Below are 22,617 nucleotides of genomic sequence, written 5' to 3' on the forward strand. Positions count from 1 at the left end.
GGATGGGCTTTTAATTGGATTGGGCGAGGTTACGGCGCTGACTGGGCTGCACGAAAAGGCATCGGCGACATCATTGTCGACTCCTTTGATGTGGCGGATGTCCGTGGTAAATTCAGATATGTATGACATCTGCTGCAGTTTATGAGTAGTATGGGTGCATCCCTCAATACTCAGTGACCGCAAGGCATGAGAGTGATAACAGCTAGCGCAAAGGAAAGACACGGGACGAGACCAACAAAGACAGTCGCTGTTTTCATGCTCTTGGCGTTGCATTCAAATAACTGTTTACTTCCGAAAAATACATGTGACATAAGATTTTACGCAGGCACCGCCAAGGACAAAGTAAATGACATATATAGCAACAGTGGTCAAAAGAAATCATACGGTCGGCGGCTAGGTAAGAACTAGCTTCGCAGAAGAGGCGGAGGAAGCAGCTATTACATTTGCTAAAGCATTCATCTCGACTTCACTAATTGTTAACGATTTGCACACGGCTGTGAAAAACTTTGCACAAGAGCTAATGTCACAAACAGTGCTAAGAATATCGGCTGAACACAAAGACTAGCAAACAATAGATATAGTCTGGGCATCCAATCACTTCTCCTTACCCGGCAATGAGGCTGCACACCAGACAGCTCGAGGACTCGCAAACAGAGACCCTGGCCAAGCTGGAAAGACTATAAGAGATTTGAACGGATGACCACTTAAAGAAAAATCATGCCGCTTTATAGGCTAAGCAGGAAAATGTATCCTCCAGCACACTCGTCATTGAACAAAGGACAGGCGGTGGCCGTGGCACATACATCAGACACTTACGTTTCCTATATAGTATGGTGGTGATGAAACACTGTGCGCTAGAACTTAATTCGGACAACTGTAAATATTGTAATAACAGGGTGAACTTGAGCCACTATGCTACAGGCATGCCAGGAGGCCCCCATGAGAGACGAATTCTCAGCCAGGCGTGGATGGAAGGCCCCGCTCCTCAGCTCCGACTCACAATTACAAGCTCCACGGGATTATGGCCATCGTCTAGGCTGAGTCTCCGCTCCTCTGAAAAGAGGAAGGGGATTTTTCTGCCACTTTAAAAGTTTGCTCATCATTATCATCCCTCCTTTACACCGGAATCAGCATGGAAAGCCTTTGTGAGAAGCATGTCATCGCTTCATTTTGATTTTTGCGTCCATTGTGGAGCTTGAATGTAAACATTTGACAGATGTCTGTCTGGTTGGGTATGAAAACTGGGAGATGATTTAAACTCCAACCAAAAGTTTTTGAAGAAACTCGATGTTTCGGAACCGACTGGGTTCCTTCCTCAGGGGAAACTGGGACAACATAGCAGTGGCATTTTCAAAGCACTCGCGGGGCGGTTAATGACCCCTCTCTCGTTTTGCCGTGGAGCGCTGTCCATGTGTATACACTAGGGGAAGGGCTCCGAAAGAGCGGTTGATATTTTGGGTCGTTCGCTGTATATGCCATGACTCAAGTAGTAACCTTCTCTTTCAGTTCGTCTCGCTTTTAAGGATGGTTCGTTGCTTCGAAATTTATCTGGTGGTCTAACGTCTCAGCATGCTCAGCAACTGAACTGCGAAGCTTGTTTTCTTCCAGACTACCAACGAAGAGGCTGAGGTAAAACTTGTCCCCCCCCCCAATGCAGAACCCTGAACACTCCTATGGACATGCCCAGTGTCCTGCCTCGCGCTATGCCACTTTAGCAAAGCTTGAAAACAAATCAATAGCACAAGTCGCTGCTTGGGTGATTGGTCAGTGGAAAAAAAAAAGTCTAGCATACGGTCTTAGCACCTGCAGTCTAGGAAAGACTCATTCTAGTCTCTCTTCTTGTTATCGAGCCCCCTCTGTCATAAAACTGGGGACCTGCCAACCAGTGACTGCAGTTGGGATGTGCGCGTGTTGCTAGTGAAAGGCAAGCCCGAAGGGCGAAACAGCAGTGGCCAGTGAAGCAGCCTTTTCGAGCTCAGCTTTCGAGCTCAGCTTTCGAGCTTCCAAGTGTCGTAGAACTCAGTTTTTTATTTGCTGTACATTTTCTTGATATTGGGCTGAGGCAGTTTATTGGGAGATTCATGGTCATGATCGTACAATCAGGAAGACATCTCAGAATTCGGGATTCGGCAGGTAATAATATGGAACTGTGAATCACAGCCACATAATATATGCTCAAAAAGCAACTCTGTTGACTTTATTATGCTAGAACTGTTTGCAATCAGTACACACAATATAATCACAATAAATGGACACATTGCAAAAATCTGCAAGGTGGCTTTTCTGTGAGGTTATTTTCCAACCAAAAACTCTCGTTCACGGACTACATTTCTAGCTCATTGTGTTTTTGCCTTTCCCCCCGTTTCTCACGAACAGCAGGTGCTATGTCGTCCACCATGCGATACGAAGTGAAAAAAGTTTTTTTTTAAGAAAAAAAAATTTTTAGGTTCATTTGTTCCACCTGCTCTTCGTGAACCGGTTGGTTTCACTGAGGCGCTGCACTTTGGCATTCGTTTCACAAGTTCGACATGGTGGCAGCGGCACTGCGGTGTAACTGTAATGCAAGGCTAGTTAACGAATTACCTGCAACTGCTCGTGAGGTCCATGCATCACAAGATGGCTACAACTGCAGCAGACAACACAGCCAATAGCATTCGTGCCTATTTTAGAGACATGTTACAGGTACAACAGTGAACATTTTCTGGTTATTGCACATGCCATGAACATAAGCGGCACCGTTTTTTATGAATCACAGCGTCCACAACCCGCTAGACAGCTGACCAACAGCACTGAGCTAGCACGACATCTGCACTCTTGTATTCGTTTACGCATATCACTTCTACTGCACTTGCTGAAACATCCCCTTCATGACGACGACATCGAGATGACACCACCATGAACCAGTACTAGTCAGTAAATGCAGGGTGGATCGAATGGACCTTTTGTTGTACTCGCGTGCGTTCACTGAAATTGGGAGAGGCAAAAGCACAGTAAGAAAAGTAGTCGATGAATGAGAGTTTTTAGTTGGAAAACAACCCTGTAGGAAAGCCGTGTTGCAGACTTTTTTGTAAAGTGTACAAAAAATATTTTTTCTCCGTTTAACAATTACTGAAGAAAAATCAGCTGCTCAAGAATGCCCATGAGATCCATGAGATGGTAAAGACATTTATTCCGTCAATCCTCAGGTAACAGCCTCAACATGCAACAGTCCAAGTTCCTATTTTTTGAATTTGGTAAACTGATTAGACTGGAGCAGCAAACATTTGTTTTAATCTTACACTACTGAGCTTGTGAAGAATAAACGCAGTAGAGCCGTGCACATTCATCTTCAATAAAAGTAACGCAAGGCACCCAGAAAAAATGTGACCCAAATGCTATTTGAGAACTCTCCCCCATCAAAACATATATTTTCAAGACCGAGGACACAGGACTACACTTCTGCTGCACAAAACTGCCACCATAGGCACTTTTTTAAAATCACACACTTACTTTGATGACTTGATGAAAGAACACTGCACAGTTTGCACAGTACCAAGTTATGGAACAGAATTTAATGTTGGAATGGCTAAACACAAGCACTTTAATTTTTTTTTACTGGGTCACCTTTAGCTGAAATCCCAATTTGTAAAGCCTCTTTTATGATGAAACCACTACTAAGGATAAATACAGTCAAAATTTGTCGCATATATCTTACTTCAAGATTAAACATACTTTGCAACACACAGTCAAGCCAGCATGCAATAGGAAGATATGGCACCAAGTATAGGTTAGCAAACTGTCATACATGATTAGTTTTCAAGTTGACTATCCTCTGTTACAACTTAAGAAAATATGACAGCTCCACCTACAAAACTGTGGCGTGCACCTGCCCATCACTTGCGTATAGTGCCTAGAATATGTATATTCTAGAATGACAGTCATGCTCACTGGTTTCCACGTGAACTATATTCCACATGAACTAGTACTTTTTCTTGGCTAATGCGAATAGTACGCATATACAGAGTTTAAGGTTCATTTTTAAACTGCTCGAAAATTAAAGCACACAGAAGAGGACCGAAAAACATGAGTGTTGACTTCATACTGCCAGGTATGAAGGTCAGGTATGCCAGGTGGTCAGGTATTTCAGGTAGGAAGGTATGAAATTGCTCTAATAGTTAAAATATCAAGTTTAGCCGAGCAATGATGTAAGAGTCCCCGAAAAAGTATGCCATGATGTCTACGTGTTCAATCTGAAACCAGCAGCACATAGATGTGTGTCTATTATAGTCAACTACCTGAAACTCCAGAGAAGTGCCTGATATCACGGAAACGAGTAAGCACTATTGAATGTGCCATTTCCCACAAAGAATCTCTCGCTGAGAATTCACAGGAATTCTCTGAGGGAGGGGCAGCAATGGCTATGAGCTAAGCTGGCATTTTTCTTAGGTTGTAACTGAGTACAGTAAACTCCCGACAAACAGGTATCTGTTAAACGGAACTGCTGCTTAAATGGAACAACTGCCTCCAGCACAATTGGTTCCATACTCGGATTCTCCATCATTGTTGATCTCCGAGTAAACAGAACTCCTTTTACACGGAAATATTTTTGTGGTACCTTCAAATTTTGTTTAATGAGAGTACTGTATAGCTAAAAATTAGTATGTATAGCTAAAAATTAGACATCTTTAGTTTCTCATGTAACAACAGCAGGCAAGCTCGTGTAATCAAAAAACCCTGCATGATATACAAGAATTCTGCACTTTCTAGTATACCCTGTAAATTACAAGAGCAGCTTTGCCAGCTAGCACATTTTCTCCGAGAGAATCAATACTTAGAAACTGGCGCTTTGGTATCAAAACACGGCAAACTGGAATGTTGATGCATGTCTATAGTAAAACCAGGAAAAACGAATGTGCACACTTTGTAAGTACAAATTCTATGAAATACAGCTAGTGCTGCTTTTTACATGATGGGCAAGAGAAGAAAGGGGATGGAAAAAAAACAGAAAAATACTGCTTGGCAGGATTCAAAGTAATTGCGGCACATTATCAGTGCACAATCCTTCAAGTTCTTGCTGAATACAGACTTCTGGCAAAATTGAGTCTCTCAGTGGTGATCCTTGGACACTGGCAATTTTGGCCACATTTCCTTGTGCAGTGTGCTCAGCAAGCTCCATGTCTTGTGATCCTTTTGGCTCACTTGGGCAACCTGATTTGGCCATAATAGGCTTTTGATACCTACACATCATGTACATAAAAAGGAACAGTGTACAGAGGATACACTAAAAATCATCTACATCTCAAAAAGTAAGAACACAATTTTTTTTTTTAAACAAGGGTATACAAAAACAGCACAATATTTCTATCATTTAAAGTAGCACACAAATGAAATGCATTTTTTTTTTCACTGCCAAAGCAAAGTTCTACGGGTGAATGTTACCACCAAAAATTGAGGGACCCTTAAGCTTTGCTTTTAAGAGTTGAACGCGAAGGTGATATCTGCACATGTTCACATACACACAGATGCACGTGCACACACATTGTGGCCTTTCCAATCGCTAGTCTACCTTTGCTTCTCAGTGGAAACCTATACTGCATCATAAGAAAGGCCAAAGTGCAAATGTGTTCCGGCTTCTATATTTATTTGCATCTATCTCGAATTTTCATTTAGGGCCGATGCTGCTGATTCGCTCACAACCGAAGACACCACCACCAACGATGATTACATCAGAATTTTTGAAAAACAAGCTTTTTTTTAATAACACTTTTGCATTAAAACTAGGCCCTATTGCAAAATCTCTAAAAAATAAAACTGTATGAGCCAAATATGTTACATAAAGATGTACAGTAATACTGTAGAAAACAGGACACTTAGAACATGAACACCCTTCCGAAGAATAGTGAAACCTTTAAAAAAAGGTGCACTGCACTGTGCCATTCGAACGAAACATACACTAATATGTTCCCAACCTCAAGTGCAAACTTTTGGACATTGCAGCCCCGAATTTTTTTATTTTGCTTGCACATAATCTAACCTACACTAGAGGCATATCTAGTACAAAGTTAATGTTTCACAGTAGCATTTCACTGTGCACGGTATTACATGACCTCTTATGCTAACTCCAAGTTGCAATAGTGATAATATAATGCTCAGTTTAGTAAATACGCTACACAATTTCTTTCATCTCTAGTACTTTGGATAACTATAGAACACATTATCTTCATTTCCATCTTAATTTCAGGTCACATTAAAGTTAGTTGTAGGTCCATTAAACTGTGAGGATATTCATCCACAATAAGAAAAGTAGGTGGCACTCCTGGGCACAGTGGTGGAGGCATAGTGTGTCATGTGCTGCATGTGTGAACTGTCATCAGTTGTTTGGGCCTACAGTAATGTCACTGATTGAAGCGCTACTTCTGGAGCAGGCAAAACTTCACTTTTGAGCAGCAACTCAACATTTTGGGGCAAATAACAGTCACACATTTTAAAATCCAGATATCTAAGTCTCTAATGGATCAGTTGCACCATGTTTAGAAAAACTGATATATGCATGCACAGATGCATGTTTATTTATACTATTACAGAATATGAAATTAACTAACTACTCTTTATTTTCCAGCAGACAGCCCAATTTTCTTAGTTCCATGGTATCAGGCCACCTTATAATTCCATACAATACGCTTTACAGGAGCACGTTCATCTACACACAACTGCAGAGCTAATTTCACTAAGAGAAAAAGTTCATGAAATCAAAAAGCAACTTATTCTGGTTGTTGCTGCATTGCATGCTCATTTTCAACGCATCTTTCACATTGACAACCAGCCTGATTCTATGCCTTCCTGGAAATTAAGCACCATCACATCTAATAAGACAACAAAGTTACGGTGCAGCGATACTTCAGGTATAATCGATGAACACTATCATCGAAGAGCCATGCGCTAATACCTGCAAAGTATATACAGATGCTGCTATCCTACGAGATGGCAGGAGGACATCATTCCTGAGTACTTCGCATAATTTTGTCAATGGTCACCAGCATTATTTATCTACGAAAGCCAGTTCTCTTGTAATGGAACTTCAAGCCATCCATGACGCAGTCCAGAATGCCATCTCTAAGCTGCCTACAATTAAGCAAATTGACATATTCACTAATATCTTAGAAGCTATACAGGAGCTCAAGAAAGTTTACAAGGCGATAAAAATCTGGGAGGCCATCTATACAGTGAACCACAATACAGCCACTTGCGTCAGGGTACGCTGGATTCAAGGCCATGCTGCGAACCCACACAATAATGCTGCTGACCAGCAGGCACACTGCCCTCCAAGTGTAGACCTTCTATCTATTCTCCTTTCAGCTCAACCCCTAAACTCATTCCATGCCCATAACAATGTTCTCCGGCAAGACCATCATCATCATCATCATCACCCTGACTATTCCCTCTGCAGGACAAAGGCCTCTCTCACATTCCGCCAGTCAACTCGGTCTTGTGCTTGCTACTGCCACTTTATACCTGCAAACTTCCTAATCTCATCTGCCCACTTAACTTTCTGTCTCCGGCAGGATACACGCGCCCTTATGTCACCATGTGTCTGCTCTCTCTCCCCTCACCTTATTAGGGCAAAGTAAGTCGCACTTAAGTGGCTTTGGGCAGAGGTGACCCTTACACTAGCTGTTATACTATCGTGTAACTGGTCGCATTTGCCAGTTGGTGATATGGGTCCGTACTGTACCACTCCAGTGATGCAAGCAGATGCATACCATCTTATATGGACATGGCAAGGGTTACAGTCTGAATGCTCCCGTTACCTCTTGCAAAGCGGTCTTCGCTACAGCAACACAACCAGTCACGATCGCTGGATACTAGACAATACATTCCATAAGACACTATTCAACTTCATACACAACACCGGTCTAATGGCGCACATTTAAACACACATACACACAAAATATTATGCCTCAAGGGTAAGTCGTTGGAATAAAAAAAAAATCTATGAGGCTTCAGTTACAGTACTAGAGGCACAAGTTGCATAAATTTTCTACTTGCTCTTTTCACTATAGTAGAGGACTGTTTTGATTATGGTTGTGTTTTGAGTACACATGCGACTAGTATCAATGGCAGCGCCACTTTCAGCCTCTATGCAAGGGCAGTGCCAGTGGGGGGTATGGGGGGGGCTGGGGCCCCCTCAAGAATGCTGCCTGTCCTCTTTTGCCCCCTTTTGCACCCTACCCAAGAGCAAGCATAGTGAAAACACAAGGCATACGTTCCCAGCTTCCCTGCCCCTTTGAAGGAACTCCCTTCTCGTGGGTGCCACCCAGAAAAGAAATCCTGGCACCACCTCTATGCCTATGGCCCTAACCATCAAAGCAAACATGGCAGCTTCCTTGGTTGATGTTGGTACTGGAGTGATGCATTTGACAAAAGTGACAACACCATCAACAATGCCCTGGTTTTGGCATTCTGCAATGTACAGGCACCACAGAAGTGAGATTTTAAAGCAGGGAAACAGAGTTGGGGCATTTATGACAATGCATTGGAGTGCTTTTCTGATTGTGTAGATAACACGGGATGTTCTTTTTTGAAAATATGCATACAAATCTTGTTCAGGATCAGGCTCCTTAAAAGCATTTTGATAGGGTTATATGACCACTGAGTGTTACTGACGCTAGTTATTTTGTACTGACACATTTTGAAAGATAACTTGCTGGATAGATTTTTGTGAGCACACACACATTATCTATGAAATATCAATGTATAATATAGCCTAGAAAATAATTAAAATCAGTTTTCAAGTGCGTGTTGCACCACTGCATGCAAAACAAGTCGGGTTTTGCGTTAACAGCCAACTGCCTTCTGAATAATGAGTTTGTGTTGGCTGCAACAATGCCTGTGAGCGCTCTCTCCTAGCAGACCTCTGGAAAGAGAGGGCAGACTTGCACAGGGGTATAAAGGCTGATGTTCATGCCTCGGCAGTCCATTTCTAGGGCGGTCACGCATATTTACAACACTTAAGAGGGAATTATAGTAGCACCCAGGAAAGCTTTATTGAAAAAAGTTGTGAATGCGATGCTCATGTGCTAGTGGTTTTATGTGCTCACACACCAGCTATCACGAAAACCACTCGGGGTCCCACCTCACTCAGTGCTCTCTGAAACTGACGGTCCTGTCTCATACAGTGCTTCCTACATTTGAGTGCTATAAAACCATCTCAAAAGAATGAATGCTTGCACACTCAAGCAAATGAGCTTTCGCTTTCCACCTGTGATAAGTGGGTGACAACAGGAAGAACGACAACTGTGACAACAGGAAGAACGAGATGAAAATTTTTGTGTCGGTGCTCTTTTAAAGCTACATTGAGTGCCGCTTGAGACAATACTGATGCGTCAGCAAATACTGACATAGGCATCACCACCAGTTACATTAGGTTGCAGACTATCAACCCATTCTACATTTTGAAGCCCTGTGCAGTGAAATGCAGCCCTCTATTCAACCTGGTTTGATGGGAAGAGCTTGAATAGCGACGCGCAAGCGTGCGCTTATTCCACAATCCAAGTATTTATGACCAGGCTGATTTCAGCCCAAAATAAATGCTTGATTCCAAGAATATAACTTTATAATTTACATTTGGCAATTCAAGCAATGGCTGACAATTTGACCAATTCAAAATTATTAATTATTACTCAGTGATGAAATAAATACCTGTAAATACACACAACTACTGCTAATACACAGCTTGCACAGTTTGCTAGAACTCTTGTTTTTTTTTTTTAAGTCTTAATCCAAGTTAGCAGAGGCACCTATTACATGGCATGGTAAAAAATAACCAAAAGAAACAGGTGTTGCAAACAACTACTTAAGGGAGACAAGGCTTTCATAGCAAAGGGCAGCTTAATAAAAAAAAAGTAATAAATGCACCCAAACAAAGGTGCACCAAAATATGCTGTTATGCTGTACCTTCCCTCCATTCTCAGTGTTTCTCTTTTACTACAAAAAATGTGTGCATGGGCTTTACTAGAAAAAAAAGAGCAACAAAAAAATTTAAGTCTTTTTGCCTTCTTCAAGTGTACCGTTAGGTGGGAAGATGTCTTTCGTATTTTAAAAAATGGCTAGAAAATCAATTTTTTTAAAATCAAGTATTCAGTTTCTGGAACCCTTTTTCTATCTGATTACAAAATATCTGCACTGAAAACTGCGCAGAAGTGCTTTGAAAAATTGGTTTCGCCCTTCTAGACGGCCAAAATCATTCTGGAAATTGCGAAAGGACAGCCACTTTCAAAAAATTATATCTTCGCAATGGTGCGGCCAGGGGCCAGCTTCTTGGGCTTATCGAAAAGAGCATATCTCCACGTCTAAATTCTCCGCTAACACTGGCTTCTGCATACAGAAAGAACCACGCAAAAAGCAAATACTTGAGGGACGTTACAAGGCCTCCGTATGGCCGCATCTCCCATGTTGCCCTAGCTTGCCTAGGCATTGGTCCGATACTCGCTCCAAGAGATTGTCGTCTGCTGCTTGTGCGTCGCGAGGAAGACATCACTACTTCGTGACATGTTTCCGGTTCGATGATGACTTAGGATATAATTACGCTTTAGTTAAGAGCAATAAGCAGATGCTCGATCAGATTACTTACTTAGGTGTGCCGTGCTCGTAGACCACGTGGCGCGCCATCAAAGTCGTCTTTAGGCTTGCCTCCGCTGACACTGAGACGAATCTCAAACTTTGCGGGCAAGAACAACGCGCTAGCGCACTCATGGCAATGCGCTTCTTCGCAAGCAATGAAGCACACCGCACGCTGGCTCCTCGGAACTGTGGATGGGCATTTTACGCATCGGCAGTGGCAGGGGTGTAGCCATAAATTTTTTCGGAGGAGGGTAGGGGTCACAGTTATCAGCTTTCCTGTGTGACGTGACCATCGGTAGTAGTTTGAGCAGATTGTGTACATGTATATCAAAGTGATGAGACTATACCCCCCATTCTCTACATACATATGCTTGTGAAGAAAGTAAATGTAAAGTAACCGCAGTAAAATAAGCGACAGGTACAGTGGCCGTTTGGAGGAACGGCCTCTCATCCCACCATTGAATGGACTAGTCTCCAAAAACTCATCATTGCAATCATCTGCCCAATTAGAGAAGACATCATTAATTGTTAAGTTAAGCGTAGATGGCGTAGTCCTCGTCGGGGCGAGGCATGTTTGACAAGTCAAGGACATTTCTGCTTACAACGTGAATGAGAGGTATATGCAGCATATTTTTGTACATTCTGTTGCGATCAGGGTTTTCGGGCACCGGAGGTCCGGGATGAAGTTGTTGAGGCAGGAGGAAGAGAGACTTGAAGAGGGTTTATTTATATTATGTACATTGTGAGCTCTCGTACATGACGAGCTCTTTCTTACATGGCGAGCTCTCGAATCTGGCGTTCCTCTACATGGCGCTCCTTCGAATGAGCTGGGTGGCTCATTATAAAAGGTATGTTCTCCCCAGATCCCTAGATCAGGAAACACGTGCAGATGGTACTGTCCAATCACAGATCACACACAACTGGCAAGGGGGACGAGCATGCACGGCCCATGTTCTCGTCCAACATTGAGGCGTGGTTCTGCAGTCCAAGGTGGCGCCAGCGGGGCTCTTCCTCGTCGTATGTGTGCCGCTGGTCAAGGGGTCCCAAGCTCATGACAGCATACATCAAAGGGTCCGCCGAACTGCTTGCTGAATTAGCGAGGCCATTTGCGGCGGCCGCCGCGGTCTCTTCCAAAGAAGATGCTGTACTCATTCTCGTCTCCCGAACTGCTAACGGGGTTGTGGCGACACGACGCCTCGCCCTCCATCTAGGAGGGACAATAACTGGTGGGCATAGGCAGCCGGTTGTTTCGGCTACTTGTTTGAGGATTAAAAGAGCGCCGCTCCCTCGTGAGCTCTGGCGCCAGTCACAACAGCTCGTCCGCCGGCGGGAGATTCGACCTTAGAGTGACCAGCTGCACAGGTTGCAAGTGTCGTAGTGTGGTGCCGTCTTCCAGGCCACTGCCGATGACGCCCAGCCAAGGACTCTTTCCCGCTCGTTTCTTGTGGCTATCTTCTAGGAAAAGCATTCATACACACCACCACAGGCACGGGAGAGCACCCTGCCCGCACTGAGACACATCGAGTCCTAACAATTCTCCAAAACAAGCTTCCTTAAGTAGTATTACCAAGCACAAAGCAGCAAAAGGCTTTCGCCAAAACTCCCAATCCCAATTCGAGAATAATTTTCCCATTAACTGCTTTCAAATAAACTAACTGTCAAGTAATGCGTTCCCCGTGGCATACCTGTGTGCTAACGTGAGTAATCCGTTGTAGCCTACCAGGCCTCATACTCATAAAGTAGAGCTTTTTGCTTCACTCTATCTTTTAGTTCCCAAAATTTTGTGCCACCAAAGCTAGTCATCAGTTCCCTCAGAGCTGACGAAGAGACAACTGTCATGCTCCGCCTGCATGAGGAACATCTACATCTGCAAATGCACGTCACAGTGCTCCTGTGTGGATAAACTACAAATTTTCTTCCTTTTGCGGTTACTACTCTCAGAAAGCATACGCATAAACTCATGAACTAACTTTTTTTTCCACACCGGACACATGCGAACAAAACATTACCTTAAGAAAGGAAACTTCCGCATGAACCCTGCAAAAAACTCGCAATAAATATCTTTGCGTCTCTGTGCTCAGTCGTACTTCGTTCATAACATCGCCCCTGCTCATTTACACGAATCTACCATGATGCAGGCTCCTATGCGTGTCGTCTATGCAATTGCACAATGATTCCCTTAGAAAACGTACAACGCCTAAGAAATGAACAAAACCAAAAATGGTTTACCTTAACACTATCTAGTAGCCGACATACTTGCAGAACACTTTCTAAAACCCAAAACAAACTTAAACCGTCAAAGGAAACTTCAAAACAAAATGAATTTACTAGTGAAAATCGTCAAAAGCCTATGGCTGTCTACTCCCTTTTCAGACAAACGCGCGGTGTTGTGTCCTGTGGGTCTTCTTTGGCGAACGGGAAATGGAACATTGGCAAAACAAATTCGCTTCGCCTCCGACCCCGCAAAGCTCCTCGCTGGCAACCAGAGCTCTTACTCTCGCTCAGTTGTTATTAGCAAGCCATGGACTTCGCACTCCTGCGGCCCATCAAACATGCCGTCGACAGAGCGACGAAAGGCTGACCGTCCCCTTCCTTCCGTTTGCCTTTTCACCCAACGTGCTTTTTCTTTTTCGTTTTCTCCAGCAGCTCAAACACATACAAAGCAACTCCGGCGCTGACGACAAATGCCTAATTCTGTAAACTGCCCTCGAACGTTTACTAACTTTTTACAAGCGGGCTGTGCTCTTTGTCGTATTCTTTGCTTTACGACGCCGCTTCTGTCTACGCTTCTTCTAAGGGTCATTTCTGAGCCTCTCGCTCGCATCTTCTGTACACTCTGCTCCTCCGAAGATGGCATTCCTACCTAGCGGGCTGAGATCTCCTGGGACCCCATATGTAAGATTCGCCGTCGGGACAGCCTCGCTGTGTCTGTGCCACATGTTCTAAAACTATCTTAGCTGTTTCGCTAGATTTATCCTGGCACAGCACCACGTTGTACTTAGTGGGGCCTTTGTCGGCCTCTTCTATTAACGTAGCAACATTCGCAGTTGTCAAACTCAGTTCATTCTGGAACCTGCCGTTAGCCCCATAGGTGATAGACTCTTCTCTACGGCTTCGATTTCAACTGCAATGTAGTCACTATTCAACTAGTGGTACACTAATATGTCATTTCCCTGTGTCTACGCATGACACGCAAAGGAAACGCCATACACTCTTTTTCGTCAGCTGCCGTCACCTTATTTTGAAGTAGCTCATGTCTTAAGCCCTGCAACTCGCTCTAATGCGTATCACTATCCTTCCGATAGACATATATAAAACGCATATAGGCTACCAAAACGATAGAGCGCTAAAGAAAACAAACATAACATCCCTTTCAACAGTCCTGAGTCAATATCTCTGAAAAGCTAACAACTGTTCTCAACAACTTTGAGTCTAACTCGTGGTGGTCGCGACCGGAAAGCTTTTCTCGTCAAGCAGGGTGTACAATAAGCGTAAAGGTAAATCCCTTTGTTACCGAACCCCACGACGTTCTTCAAAACAGATTTGCCGTCCTTCCTTCCCGCCACTTCGCGAAAACGACCGAGCTCTGTGTTGCGCGCCTCGTCCAATGCGCCGCGAGAACAACAGAAGGGTCCCCTGCCCTTCGACCGCTGACGCGCACAATGTGTTTCTCTTTTCTTTGCTCCTCGGCCGCTCGGACGCTTGTGATACGGCAACTTTCTCGAAATTTCGCTCTGCCATTTGAACACATTACTCAAACGCGTCACGATTTTCACCTGCTTGTCTTTAGGACTATTTTTCCGTTTCGCACTCTTTTCGGTGCCATTTACGGAGCCTTTCGCCCACCTCTGATGCTCATCAGCACCCACATGCTTCTTGGATCTTTGGCGCACACTGTCCTGATGATTGCCTAGCAATTTATCATTCGAACACTGCCGCGTACGATGCGCTTTTCTTTTCCGGCGGCTCAGACGCATACGATACAGACCCGTCAGAGATGACAACGGCGCTTTTCTCGCGATTTCACTCCGCCGTTTGAAGCCCTTACTCAAACGCGTTATGCTCATCGCGAGCTTTGCCTTACTCTTGCCCTTCGGACGCTTTCTTCCATGTGCACGCTCCTTTGTGCAGACTTGGAAGCCTTTCGACCCACTCTGACATTCATCATCAATATGCTCCTCCGCTGTCTCGCACGCACAGTTCTGATGATCGCCTATCAGTTTCTCGTTAGACCGCAGCCGCGTAGATTGCGGTTTTCTTTTCCTTACTATTCGGCCGCTCAGGCGCATGGGATTCGAGCCAGTTAGAGAAGACATTGGGCCTTTTCTCGCGAATCCGCCACGCCGTTTGAAGGTCCTCGTCAAACGCGCCGCGCTGATTGCGAGCTTTGCTGCGCTTCCGCTTTTTGGACGCTTTCTCCGTTTGGCACACTCCTTGGTGCCAACTTTGGAGCCTTTCGTCCGCCTCTGACGCTCATCAACATCGTCTATAGGGCTGCAAGGTTCCATTCTCGAGGAATGCTCTGCTAATCTTAACTCCGTTTCCACAACCACGGAACCCTCACACCCTGCTTCGACCGCGAGCTCTTTTCCTTCGGAACGGGTTCGAATCTCAACCATGTCCTTACATGTACTAGCCTTCTCTTCGGCCTCAAATGGCACCGCCACTACATCGCACCGTTTGTGCGCTACATCTGCAAATGTCCGGCCTGTAGCCTTCTCTTCGGCCTTAAATGGCACCGCCACTACATCGCACCGTTCGTGCGCTACATCTCCAGATGTCTGGCCTTTTTGCTGCAATGCCACCCCCTTGCAATGCATCTTTTCTAACTCCTCATCTAATTCCTGCATCTTCTTCCTATGTTCTTCCTTTCTGCAATCGATCTTCTCTTCCCCTTCCTGATCTAATAAATACACATTCCTGAAGTGCTCAATTTCCGTATTTTAATTTTGCTTTCAAGAATTACTTCACGGACTTGAGATGCAAGCATATCGTCGCTAAAATTTAGGTCAAGATCCCAACACAGGTTCAGCAGGTTCTCTCCTATCGATTTCCTGAGGTCCATGACTACTGCTTTGCTTTGGCTCAGCTGTGACGAAACACAAACCCACCAGCGTTTCAATTCTGGGTCTGGAGAAATTGAAGCCTGGCGAATCCCACAGCGGATACCACAAGCTTAAGCACACAAGTAGCACTACGCGGCCAACCTCTCTCTCTAACCTGTTTCTTTTTCACTCTACTGATTTTTACAACATCCCCAATTTTCCCGCAACGTACCCTTAAACTCCCGCAAAATTTAACACTTGTTCCTATTGAATTACCTAAGCTTCTTTTCATTAACCTACTTGCTCAGATAAACATCCAGTGCTGCTCTGTGCCGAGATAACAACCACAGAGGCCAGGCAGTTGTTGGTTATATTTATCTTTTAACAGGTCTATGCTAAAAGACTCGATACATCTCAAGCACAAAGCCAGGCACTCACCCCATTACGTGTGGTTGTGGTACACAGCGCCGATCCTGCCGAATTCCAGGGCTTTCGGCTGACCTCCGGTCTATGTCGTTCTTCGTCGCTGAGTCGTATCCTAATGCTGACAACCCGTTGTTGCGACCGGGGTTTTGGGGCACTGGAGGTCCGGGATAAAGTTGTCGAGGCAGGAGGAAGAGCGACTTGAAGAGGGTTTATTTACATTATGCACATTGTGAGCTTTCGTACATGACGAGCTCTTTCTTACATGGCGAGCTCTCGAATCTGGCGTTCCTCTACATGGCGCTCCTTCGAATGAGCTGGGTGGCTCATTATAAAGGGTATGTTCTCCTCAGATCCCTATATCAGGGAACACGTGCAGATGGTACTGTCCAATCACAGATCACACACAACTGGCGAGGGGGACGAACATGCACGACCCACGTTCTCGTCCAACATTGAGGCGTGACTCTGCAGTCCAAGGTGGCGCCAGTGGGGCTCTTTCTCGTCGTGTGTGTGCCGCTGGTCAAGGGGTCCCAAGCTCATGACAGCATACATCAAAGGGTCCGCCGAACTGCTCGCTTAATTAGCGAGGCCATTTGCGGCGGCCGCCGCGGTCTCTTCCAAGGAACATGCTGTACTCGTTGTCGTCTCCCGAACCGCTTACGGCGCTGTGGCCACACGATGCCTCGCCCTCCATCTAGGAGGGACAATAACTGGCGGGCATAGGCAGCCGGCCGTTTCGGCTACTTGTTTGAGGATTAAAAGAGCGCCACTCCTTCATGAGCTCTGGTGCCAGTCACAACAATTCATAACTACATTTCGGTTTTGCCTACTTTGCTGAACGAATTTCTTACTGTGAATGTTTGTGACTGCACGCCTATGGGAATGACTTTTATGTTAAACTTGATACGTCAAGGAGTCCTGACGCAGTGATAGCTTTACCAACTTTTTTTACTTCACTGCGCACATTCAAGTATGCTTGCAATACACAATAATTAATTTATTTTGTAGTTATGCTGCAAGTTCGCAACACAATTTCACACACGTTAGTTTTTGGGCTGACTTTCTCGCAACCTTGGTTGACATATCAGAGTTGTACTGTGACTTTTGATCTTAATGAAGTGCTCCAATCGTAGAGGTTTTATCGTGCAATCTGCGAGGGCAAGATAATCATTGTTGAGAAGTGTTCACTTTGTCTCAATCGAAAATTCACCTGGAAACAGACTATACCTACTCGCATAAAAATAGCTTGTTTGCTGCGTATATGAACTAAAAACTTAAGTACGTACAAAAATGCGTAATGATGTCATTTTTTTTTTTCTTTTCTTAGCTTTGGTCACTTTGCTCTCTAAAACAACAGGGGGGTCTTCCGCAAGGTGTCTTCCGTTGTTTGCAAGCGTGCAGCCATCATTTTCCTTTACGTCAACAGATTCAGAAGAGTACAGAATATTTTACTGTGCAGCGTAGATATGCCATGTATACACTGTTCTAACCAGTACCTGCATTCATGTTTACAGCACTTACATTGGCGCGATCAGAAGCAGCCTCGTACCGCACAAAATCTTGTGTGATCAGTTCAATAGTGATGAAGGAATGAACTCCGATTTTTTTCAAAGCATAGTGCACCATAAACGATTTCTCAGAAGGCGTGAATTCCAACGAGAACTGCCAGTGCATGCAACATGAGTTTACTTACGCTGCAATGTGTACCTTTCAAGCCCGCCAGTTGCCTGTTTCGGGCATTCTGATGCGAGTCGCTGGAATTTCACTGCTGTCATCAACTCCTTCACGTTCATTCACGTTCGTGGTGTTTTATCACAACGCGACAGAAACTACCAGCCTTCCGTATGGGCGCAATCACAAACGTGAGATGTTTCACGCGCAAAGCAAGATACTGTTTGAACACGACCTTACCGGCACCCAAAGGGAAGCATACTAAATGTATACCCGCGAATCTTTCCGCCAGGGGAGAAATGAGCACTAGTGTTTAAGGCGGAACTTTACCAGCTGGCATCTATCATGGCTAAAGTCCGCATTTCACGCATTCGGTGTAACTGCCGAACTTTGCTGGGCGCGTTGCTTCCTAGCAATGCGAAGTCACCCCATTGAAATACGCTGCCTATACTTATTGCTGGGTAGTTCATGTTCTATGTCAATCAGCGACTCGATGGCCGTGCTCAAACGCCATAAGATAATGCTTGATGATTATTTCTCGAAATGTAATGCTTGCCTCAGTGCATACTCGACAACTGGCAAAAAGGCGACGGCAGCTGAAGAAACAGTTCTCAGTTGTAGCTCTGCAGTGCCTGAATATGACTAGTGTGACGAAATAACTCCTGAAACTGATCGGAGCATGATCCATGCATGGAAACCACAATTCCCGACAATAACATTGGTCTTTACCTATTTAACGAGCCAAGATACCAGGAGTTGCAGGACAACGAGAGTAGACGACATTTGCTAATGACACCATGGAAACCAGACACTAACTACAGCCTTCCCTCAGTTAGTACGCGCAAACTGAAGTTCCACCTCACTGGCAAAAAATGTTTTCCTGGCTGGTGTATTCTAAATTTCAGGAGGAAGCTCTCTGCGAGACGTGTGCTTTTTGGAAAAGAAAGTTCAGTCAAGGGGACTCACCAAATTCTTGGTGCCTTGGTCCTCTCTACGTTCACACGTTGGAGAATGCACTCGAAAATTTTAAAAGCCACAGTGAGTATGACTACCACAAGACTGCTGCTCAATACGTGATAAATTTTCTAGAAGCATTCAAAGGCAAGTCAATCGCTGAAAAGATATAGTCATCAGCGCAAGCACAAAAGGAATTAAACTGAAAAAAATTAATCTCCACCATATCTGTGATCTGTGGGCGACAAGGTGACTATGAGAGATGATTATGAGAAACACAATACGATTATGAGAGACGCCGTAGTGGGGCTGATTTGATTGATTGATATGTGGGGTTTAACTTTTAAAAACCACCATATGATTATGAGAGACGCCGTAGTGGAGAGCTCCGGAACTGCAGAGGGGCGCTCCGGAAATTTTACCACTTTGGGTTTTTAACGTGCACAGGCCCGAGCATTTTCGCCTACATTGAAAATGCGACAGGAATTCGATTGCCCGACCTGTGGATCAGCAATAGAGAAGTGCCATAACTACAGGGCCACTGTGACGGTTAGTAAAAAAAGACTGTCTTGGTAAAATCACTATGCGCTACTTTTCGTCTAGCTGTAAGGGCGCAAGTTCAACTGATTGAGATATATTGCTGAAAATCACTTCCACACCATGGCAGAGTGATTCCGTTCTCTCCCATTGCCTACTCCTTGCTTTTAGATCCACCTTTCACTTGCAGACATTGTTCGCGGATACGAAAGGTGTGAATGGCAATGCAACAACACAAGTTTGCATGTAACCATTCTCGCAAATTTCGGGTAACATATGTGGCTTATAATATGACATGTAATGCGAAGGATAATCTTCGCGTCAATTGAAAAAAGATAACCAACAGTATTCCACTATGTGATGTGTCTGCTTGCTGCGTAAAGCATTGCTAGCACAGAATTTATTTCATTTCTTGTAAAAACTTATGGTTACTATGTATATTCTTAACTTTGCATGATGACATGTCCATGCATGTTTCCTCACTCTGTGAATTTCTTCTTGTATGTTATGTCGCTAGTTGCTGAAATTGCTCGGTGTGCCCTTCTAATCATGTCTTTAATTTGTCGTATGTTTTTCCTGCTTTATCTTTCTTATTCTTGCACTGTTTGCCACACTCTTGAACAATAAAACTTGTGATAACTACAGCTGCCCACACTGCATTTCTCATTGTGCTGCTTTGGGTTTATGATCACCATCTTTTTATTTATCAGCTTAAGTTACGTCATAAGTATCTCAGTACACCTTTCTACAGTTTTGATTGGCCTGCATGTTCGCCTGTGGTGCACCTTCGTCATCACACAACACTTAGGAGTGCCTTTAGCCGTTAGGGCCTAGAAAAGATCTGTATCAATATATTTTACACTCACATACAATCGAAGTTCGGTCGATGAGCCGCATTTTCTGTCACACACGTGCACATGTTTGTATGTGTTCAGATGCTAGCAGAACAAGCGAAGGTTCAATAGAAATGTTATTTTCTGGCTTGAGCATATCTTAGCACATGTACAAAGATTCACAGTGTAGTATGCTTGAACGTGGCCTATCAGACCTTGGAACAGTAGCTTTTACCATTAAAACAAATCTAACAAATCTCTGCCAAGTTAAAATCATCATTGTGATCGACTCTGGCGAGATCTGTTCCGACAGCTACAAGTATGACCACCACTGCAGCATTAATCCCGTCGCTGAGCCAACTTAAAACGCTTGCGGTAGAGATTCCTGCTTAAAATCTCACAGAGTGCCAAAGCCTTGACAAACACCAGACATTATCCACTGTAAAAGTACCGAAGGATCATATTGTAGAATGACCGCATAGTTTCTAAATCATGTCAGCGTAAAGAAACGAAAAAAAAAAAAGGTGGGTGTAGTGGCGGGAGGAGGGGTTTGACCTGACCCCTTCTCTTGCCAAGGACTGCTCGGAACAGCGGCTTGGAGTTTTGTGCACCGGCACTCAAAAATGTGATACTAAGAACAGTGTGCGCAAATTTTTCGTCATCTTAGGTGCACATTACACGCATCGTCACCGAATGCTGCTGACTAGTACATCACGTGCTGGCTGCACTCTCTCTGCAGCCATGCACTTCACAGTCATAAGGAGTGCGGTCAATAAGCTTTAGTGACGCAATTTAGACGTGCTTGGAGCCGTGCTTGGTATCACCGCGAGCGTATATAAAGCAGGGGTACAAATTTTTATCTGCCCAACTCGCGTCAATAAATAAACTGCTAAAGAATTCCTGTGCTACTAGTTTCCTGCCCACAACTGTTTGTTATTTGAAAAAAAAAAAGGCATAGGATGTCATGGTGTGAGCAATTTTCTTATGCAATAAACCTCTCACCATATAAAAATTGTTCAGTGATTATTTGTGATCAAGAAAGATCTGCAATCATTTCATTATATGGCCTTATTCAATACCAATCTATCTGACAAGCCTATCACACCACTCCTTCATGCAAAGAACTTGGTTTGAAATCCATACTTGTCCTTTGTAGATCAAAAAAGGAGGTTATGAAAACAAAAGGGGGGGGGGGGGCAAAAAAAGCACACTGGGGAGAGGCCTCAGGTATGACTAGTCAAATATCACCAGACAAACCAAAGATCACAATTTTAAATGTTTCAGAACTAGAAGGTGAAACATTGAATGCAGTTCTCTCAATCCTGTTTTTTTTTTTTTTTTGGCATTATGCTTAGCTCGTGGAGCAGATATCTTGGCAACCACTTCAGAGAACTTAACTTTATTTGTTTTGTAACGCTCCTCCAACTGTGCTTGAGGAGGCTGTAATCTTATTTCTTATTATTTCATTGCAGTCCTTCAAAAAGTTTTCGTAGGGCTTCTTGTTTGTAGGGCAAATGAGCACATTGCAGTGTTGCTGGAGAAAACATGACCTACAAGTTTTAATGTTGCAAAAAATTATATTGAAAAAGGCAATCCCCATCAGCATACATTTGTCCATGTGTACAGTAATTACCGACAATTTACGCCATTTTAAAAATCCTCCAGCCCTTCCAAGAGGTTCGATGAAGAAATTCAAGTTTTTGTGGTATCGCCTCGAAATTTTCATGGAAGCGCTGTGAGGCCTTTCTTAGTGTCTGTGCCAATTTTCATCAAGGTGCAATCAAAAACGAGAGAGGTGGTTAACAAAAGCATGTCCCTCCTTAAAGGCCAACTGCAACAAAATTTGACTTGGGCAGAATTGGCTCAGATATGCTAAGTAAGCAATGATAATGACAGTGAGAAATTTTGGAATTGCATAATTCATTTGTAATTGGTGCTGTAATTGTCAGCTAGCAGACAATGCAAAGCTCTAGCAGAGTGCCCGGGCAAATCGGACACAAACGTAAATGATGTCAATTGCAGCTGACCACCGCTAGTGAGCAGAGCCACCTGCAGCCGCATCCGTTCCTTTCTGCATGACGCGCCTCAACGAGTGGATGATTCAGAGGAACGAACTCTTTTGCAGTACAAAATGCAATGCCGTAGGCTGCTAGAACATATGTTACGGTTGGGAATAGCTTTCATGCTTTTCCAAAAAACGTGAAGCTCCAAAAGCTGCGGGTTATCAGAGTGAGGCAAAGGGAATAGGAGGTAGCATGGTGCTTTGTGCAGCGCACTTCAAAGATGACGAATATAAACACGATCGGTCTCTCAAGAGAAATACTGTTAAAACTGAAAAGAATGCTGCCTTCAATATTCGGCCACTACAAACACAACAGCGGGAAGCCTCGACCGCAGTAGGGAGAAGCGCCGGTGACAACATGTATTCATATCAGACAGCTTTAGAATGGCATAAATTGCTTGCATTAGCTTGTTTTGCTCGCGAAGTTACAGAGTAACACCACTCCAGAAACAAAACCTGTAAAACGATGCCCCACAAAGCGCTAGCGCTA

General features: G+C 44.1%; 1 protein-coding gene across 6 annotated transcripts in view; it reads right to left on the reverse strand.

Moving 5' to 3' along the window:
* LOC119187845 (copper-transporting ATPase 2) overlaps nt 1-22,617 on the reverse strand; it is a 166,858-nt gene that overhangs the window by 21,300 nt on the left and 122,941 nt on the right. The window contains exon 21 of one of the 6 annotated variants that reach the window (XM_075878800.1): nt 262-2,964. The exons of 3 other annotated variants lie outside the window; for them this stretch is intronic. In XM_075878800.1, coding sequence (XP_075734915.1) covers nt 2,907-2,964 — 58 coding nt within the window. In that variant the 3' untranslated portion in view covers nt 262-2,906. Of the gene's footprint in view, nt 1-261; nt 5,217-22,617 lie in introns of those variants that run through there. 2 more of the 6 variants (XM_037435938.2, XM_075878801.1) reach the window with 2 other exon arrangements.

This window comes from Rhipicephalus microplus, chromosome X (genome assembly GCF_043290135.1).
Source record: "Rhipicephalus microplus isolate Deutch F79 chromosome X, USDA_Rmic, whole genome shotgun sequence".
NCBI classification, from domain to species: Eukaryota; Metazoa; Arthropoda; class Arachnida; order Ixodida; family Ixodidae; genus Rhipicephalus; species Rhipicephalus microplus.